The sequence below is a fragment of the Myodes glareolus genome, chromosome 1, assembly GCF_982192425.1.
Source record: "Myodes glareolus chromosome 1, mMyoGla1.1, whole genome shotgun sequence".
Taxonomy (NCBI): domain Eukaryota; kingdom Metazoa; phylum Chordata; class Mammalia; order Rodentia; family Cricetidae; genus Myodes; species Myodes glareolus.
The window spans coordinates 69,593,043-69,600,021 of NC_142026.1; the positions used below are offsets into that span (position 1 = coordinate 69,593,043).

General features: G+C 44.4%; 1 protein-coding gene across 1 annotated transcript in view; it reads left to right on the top strand.

Annotated features, from left to right (window-relative positions):
- The window catches only part of LOC125396016 (vomeronasal type-2 receptor 26-like), a 28,991-nt gene extending 22,172 nt beyond the window's left edge, over positions 1 to 6,819 (top strand). The window contains exons 5-6 of the mRNA XM_087909087.1: positions 743 to 866; positions 4,578 to 6,819. Coding sequence (XP_087765213.1) covers positions 743 to 866; positions 4,578 to 5,575 — 1,122 coding nt within the window. The 3' untranslated portion in view covers positions 5,576 to 6,819. The remainder of the gene's footprint in view (positions 1 to 742; positions 867 to 4,577) is intronic.
- Positions 6,820 to 6,979: the final 160 nt, after the last annotated feature.

A 6,979-nucleotide genomic window follows, 5' to 3' on the forward strand; every position in this document is an offset into this window, starting at 1 on the left:
GCTCTTACTGTTGTTGGATGATACTTTGTTATTAGAATTAAACACCAGGTCAGCCAAACTGTAAATCTCAACAGTTTCACAGAGGGAGATGGAGAAAAGGAGAGAGATAGCCAGGTCTTTTGACTTAGAAATGGAGTCCATGAAGTAGCCATAGGGCTGTCTGGAGTTTCAGAAAATGAAGAAATCTGAAGACATCAAGAAAATCATGCCCAGACTATATGGACTTTTGTAATGGCTGCCAATACCCACAATTATTGTTTAAATTTTATTTTACATGTATGAATGTTTCCCTGCATCTATATTTGTGTACTGGTGTCTGTATAGGCCAGAGAAGGGCAGTGGATCCTTTGGAAATGGAGTTACAGTGTGAGCTGCTGTATTAATGCTGGTAACTGAACCCTCATCTTCTTGAAGAGCAGTCTGTAGTTTAACCAAGGAGCCTTCACTCCTGCCCCCATATCTTCAATTATTGATGCAAGAACCCCAGAGAAACTGGAAAGACAACTCATCAAACTATTGAGCTATGTATTTAATCCCTAAACCAAGTAAATCAGATGTAGCTCTTTGTTTATTACACTCAAAGGTACCTTTCCAGTCTGGCATCTGCTCAGATAGACATGTTTTCTGAAAGACTTCTCATCTAGTGGGTTGAGAGGGAACTCTCCTGTTCTGGTTCTTAGGGTGAGGTCAAGCATCTGTAACCCTAAAGAGTCACTGGTGACACTATGCTCACTGTTACTAGGTGCCCACCTCTGTCTGCAGTGAAAGCTGCCTTCCAGGGTTCAGCCAAGTGCCCAGGCTGGGAGCCCCCCACTGCTGTTTTGATTGCAGTCCCTGCCCCGAGGGACAGTTTGCAGATAAAAAAGGTAAGTGCATGTGAAGCTGGAATCTGAGGGACCAAAGGGAATTGTGAGCCTCTTGTATTTCTCTGTTGTCTTAGTGTTCTACTACTGTGAAGAGACACCATGACCAAGGCAACTTCTAAATGGAAAGGCTATAACTGGGGGTTTACTTAGTCCATGGCCATCATGCAGGATGCATGTGCCAGGCAGTAGCTGATGGTTTACATTCTGATCTACGGGCAGCAGGCAGGCAGAGAGGTGGAGAGTGGGCCAGGTATGTGAGTCTGAAATTTCTAAGGCCGCCCAAAGTGACACCCGTCATCCTACAATGCTATCTCCCTACCCTTCTCCAACATCTACCACATATGAAGAAAATGTTTAAATATATGAGACTTTGGGGCCATTTTAACTCAACCCCCCCCACACCCCTCCTCCAAAACACTGCACAATCCTTGCTGTCCCATGGGACACAAACCAGAGCTCTACTAATAGATATTCTTAGGTAGATGCTTTATCCTGAAAGACAAGTACACTACTCATAATTAGAATGTACAATGAATTCTCCTCTATCAAACACTGCACATCCTTGTCCCCCGATCAAGAAACAGACATAAACTTCTTCCACCAGCTTCTAGTCTTCGTGTAATCAGAACCCTAGCTTTTGCTAACACTGATGATTTCACTTGCTTTTAAAATCTTCTATAATTAGAATAGCATGGTGGATGTCCTTTTGTGACTTTCTTCTTGCTTTGTATTAGTGGGAATTATCCTTGAGGTTGAATGGCAGTGGACCACCACATCCCCTACTATTTCAGCTACAGAATTTATTCCTTTACCATTCTGAAAGTTGGAAAGCAAAGCCAAGTTTTCACCAGAGTTGGTGTTGTGTGAGGCTTCACTCTTGCCTTGGAAGAGAATATCCTCACTGGGTGCTCTCATTTCGTTTTTGTCATGTGTGTTTGTTTGTTTGTGTGTGAGTGTGTATGTGTGTGTCTGTGTGTAGTGTCCTCTTTTGCCTTGTTGTTTGGTTTTGAGACACTGTCTCAGCTTCCAGCCCTGGCTGAGTTGGAACTCAGTACATTTATCATTCCTTCTCTGAACTAGTAGAAGTCTACCTGCCTCTGCCTCTCAAGTTAAATCATGAGATTAAAGTCATGTGCAGCCACACCCAGCTCCAGCTCCACCTTCTTAGTAGAATAGCTGCTACTTGTTTGCTCACTGTTACTAGGAGCCCACTTTTGTCTGCAGTGAAAGCTGTCTTCCAGGGTTCAGCCAAGTGCCCAGGCTGGGAACTCCCCCCCGACCACTGCTGTTTGGATTGCTGTCTCTTGTCCAGGACAAACAAGGTGATCCCCCTGCAACAGAAGTAGGTTTAGGAATTCATGGCCGCCCTCTGCTACTCAGCCTGAATTCTGCTCCATGAGACACTGAAGAGAGAAGAAAAACCCTCACATAAAACAGATACAGAACATGCAGTTTTTCCCCCTGTGCCTCTGCCTCTAATATCACCCATCCCAGCCCCGGTCACCAAGAATAATTCATAAATCCATGACTTGATGGAAAGGTTGTAAGGGCCGGGAGTGCTTGGGGCACCTTCCTTCAGAGCTGGTGCAGTTGGCACAGTGTTGCAGAAATGTTTGGAGTTAGGGTCTACCTAATTTAACCTGGTGACCTCATTTAATCTTTATTACTCATCTCCAGTTTACCCATGAGAAAATATATCTCATTTTGAGGTGCTAAGGTGCAGGATTTCAACAAATGCAGTTTGGGAACATAGCTCAGTCTAAAACATTTGTTAATTTGACCAATTACTGGTACTGTTGCAAAGAAGCGAAACGTTAAGAACTCACATAAGAGACCAGATGTAGTGGCATGTTTCTTTAATCTCAGTACCTAGTGGGCAGAGTGCCACGGACTTAGACTGTGGGAGAACAGGGTTTTGGTACTCAGGAAGGCACAAGGTCGGCGATGACAGACAACACACAAGAGAGTGGTTTGAATCTGCTGTGATTTTACTGAATTCATGATTTCATTATATAGTATTCAAACAAGGGACAAATCAGAAGGTCATGTATCATCAGTTGGCACAGTATAAAAACTTCTTTTAGTTACATCAGAGATTTCCAAGAAAAGCATATTATCAGAAACAGATGTTAGACATAAAATATCCTTTGAAGAAGAACTCTTGTCCCTAGAAACATAAACCTAGGACAAGTGGTTTCATCTTATCTAAGAATAGAAAGTTTCTGTTTCATTATCGCATTCATAGCCCTCCCCAAGCTCGTCTTTCTAACCCTTTCTTTATCTCATGCCTGACAGCTCTCTGCACCTTCTGAGACATACTTTTTTATACCTTCTTATGCAGCAGACACCATGGGGGTCAGGATCTAGCAAGCCTATCCATAAAGTTCAAGGTATAATATAACACTCTTTGTCCATCAACATTAACCCATCTATTCTCTTGCTCATCATACACCCCTGTGTATAGCAAGGGTTCTGCTATAGTCTTATACATTCCCATACTGTGCTTCCCTATCCCAGAGTTGTTCCTGAAGAGATAATCCTTGTCTTGTAGATATAAAGAATATCATTATTATAAAAGAGATTATGCAAAGCCCATATACCGCATAGCCAGCTAATTGAGAAACCAGTCTATGCCTCTACGGCCGCAAATACTGGGCCATCTGTCATTGACCTCCAGGAAGCCTCGTCCCATAGGACACATAGCTCCCATCTGGCATAATAACGTATGCCATGTCGCAGAGATGACACTGGAGTTGGTGTGACAGCAGAGACAGAAGGGTCTTCGTGCATTGTGGCCTGCCAATATAGTCAATTCAGTGATCTCCAGGCTGAGTAAGAGATCCTGTCTTAAAAAGTAAGGTGAAAAGGGGGCTATAGAGATAGTTCAGAAGTTAGAAACAACACATGGTGGCTCACAACCAAGTTTAACTACAGTTGTAGGGCAGCTGATGCTATCTTCTGACTTCTGCACACTCCAGACATGCACATGATTTCAAAAAATATGTAGAAACAAAACACTCAACAAGTAAAATAAAAGAAGCCATTATAAAAGAGAAACTGTGGAGACTGCTTACATGGCCCATCAGTTAAAGTATTCACTGTCAAGCCTGACAGCATAAGTTGGCCCCAGGACCCAAATTGTAGAAGAGAGCACCAAATACATGAAAGTTGTGTTGACCTCCACTTGCAAACCAGGGCATGCCTGAGCCATACACATACATATGCACATAAAATATACAGATACGTTTGATTAGAAAAATAAGGTAGGGGGAATGATTGAGGAATTATATCAGATGTTAAATGTCTGGTCTTGAAAAGCATGTGCATCCACTTATAAACATGTGTGCACACACAAACCTGCACACACAAACATAGGTTAGGTAAGTGGTGCAGGCCTATAATCACATCACTTAACAGGTTAGGAAGAAGACTTAGGAGCTCATGGCCACCCTCTTCTACTCAGCCTGAGTTCCAAGAGACACTGAAGAGAGAAACAAAAACCCTCACATAAAACAGATACAGAACGTGCAGCTTTTTCCTTTGTGCCTCTGCCTCTCATATCACCCATCCCAGCCCTGGTCACCAAGAATAATTCATAAATCCATGACTTGATGGAAAGGCTGTAAGGGCAGGAAGTGGTTGGGGGCGCCTTCCTTCAGAGCTGGTGCCGTTGGCACAGTGTTGCAGAAATGGTGTCTGTGTCTCCCGTAGACATGAAGAGATGTCTCCTGTGCCCCAAGGAGCAGTACTCGAGCCACACCAGAGACCGCTGCCTGCCCAGGACAGAGATCTTCCTGGCCTTCGAGGAACCTCTGGGATTCGTGCTGGCTTTGGTGGCGCTCTTCCTGGCTGGTCTGGCTGTCCTGGTTCTGGGAGTGTTCCTGAAGCACAGGGACACCCCCGTGGTGAGGGCCAACAACAGGACCCTCAGCTACTTCCTGCTGATCTCTCTTTCCCTCTGTGCCCTGTGCACCTTGCTGTTCCTTGGCCGCCCCAGTGTCCCCACGTGCCTCCTGCGTCAGACGACCTTTGCTGTGGTGTTCACGGTGGCTGTCTCCTCTGTTCTGGCCAAGACTCTCACAGTGGTCCTGGCCTTCAGGGTCACCAGGCCAGGGGGCAGGATCCAGGTGTGCCTGAGCCCTGGGGCTTCCACCTCAGTGGTCCTCATTGCTTCCTTCATGCAGGTTGTTCTTTGTGGGGTCTGGCTGGTCACCTCCCCACCATTCCCAGACAGGGATATGGTCTCGGAGCCCCAGCACATTGTCATCCAGTGCCAGGAGGGTTCTGGCACCATCTTCTTCTGTGTGCTGGGCTACTTGGGGTTTCTGGCAGGGGGTACCTTCTCTGTGGCTTTTCTGGCCAGGGGCCTACCAGATGTCTTCAATGAGACTAAGTTCCTGGCCTTCAGCATGCTGCTCTTCTGCAGTGTCTGGACAGCGTTCCTGCCCCTGTACCACAGTGCCCGGGGTAAGTCCACTGTGGCTGTAGAAATCTTCTCCATCCTGGCCTCCACTGCTGGCCTTCTGGGTGGCATCTTCATCCCCAAGTGCTACATCATCTTGCTGAGACCAGAGAGGAACACAGCTGCCTGGCTAAAGCAAGGCCACCAGGTACAGCAGGATAGGCGGAGTGAGATGCTTCAGAGAAGGTGTCTCCCCAGGTCTGTACCACAAGGATTCATGATCAAGTCCTTGAGCGGGGGACACTAGGCTCAACTGTGTGATTTGGCTCACTATTTCTGTGTGAATCAAAAGGCATTTAAAGGAACCATCAAGGTAAGAGTGAGACACTCAGAACAAAACACTCACGACTATTGATTTGAGACTAGGCACATAGATGTTATTTACTATTCTCTCTCCATATGTACTGCTAACATTTATCACAATTAAGAAAGTTCATCAAGCAGAGAAGGCAAGGTGGCTCAGTGGGTCAAAACGCTTGCCACTAAGCATGACAACCTGAATTTGATACACAGAACCCACATGGAAGGAGAGAGCTGATATCACCAAGTTGTTCTGTGACTTCCTCTTGCCACCCGAAGCACACAGTCCTCCATATGCAAGAGTGTGAAAACGTGATGAGGTGATGAGGAGTGAAGGGTTTCTGAGGGTGTGAGGAACTGACAGGCAGATCACTGGTCTCTGTTCTGAGAGCTTCAGTAGTGTGCATTGATCCCTTCACTGACAGTTCCTGAGCAGACTTAGCATGTGATTTACCAATCTCACTCTTAGATATATGTATGTATGATGCAAATACATATCTACTAAGATTGTAAATGAATCTTCAGGAAAATATTATTAATGTAGTAAGAGTTCAATCAATTTAAATGTTTATCAGTTTATGAATATTTGGTATCATTTGCTTATCACTAGGACATTATTTGGCAATATGAAATAAATGTAAAATGAAATAGAACAGTGTTTATTATATGGTTAAGTACCCAGAATGCTATGCTGAGCTAAGGAAGCTAGATAAAGTAAATAGTATATTTTAATATTCCAATACATGAAGAAGCAATCCCAGAAAGTCATATATTAAACTAATGGTTTCTTGAGGGGATACCATTTTTGAGGGGAGTTTGGAGGTAAGGAATGTAGCCTAAAGGGTGCAGCATTTCTTTCTGGGGAGTTGAAGGTCTAATATTCATTAGGTGGGGCTGTAGAGGTGGCTCAGTGGTTCAGAGCACTCACTTCTCCAGAGGACCCAGCCTGGTTGCCAGAACCCATGTCAGGCAGCTGACAGCTACCTGTGATTCCAGATCTAGGGGATCCAATACCTCTGGTCGCTGTGTGCACCTGTACTCATGTGTCCTTACCGCACACCATATTTAATTAAAAAATAATTTGGAAAGATTGTAAGACTCTACCAATAAGCTAAAGACAACTCAATTGTCATCTCCTTTTTTAAAAAAATTTATTTGGAACAGGTTCTTTCCACATCAACCAGGCTGACTTAAAACTTGTAGCAATCTCCCTCTTCAGGCTCCTGAGTGCTGGGATTTTATGTGTGCTCCCACACGTTAAATGTTCATAATGTAAATGGATGAATTGTATGCTATTTAAATTATGTCTCAATAAAGCTTTTATTAAAAGAATATTCACTAATTACAGAGT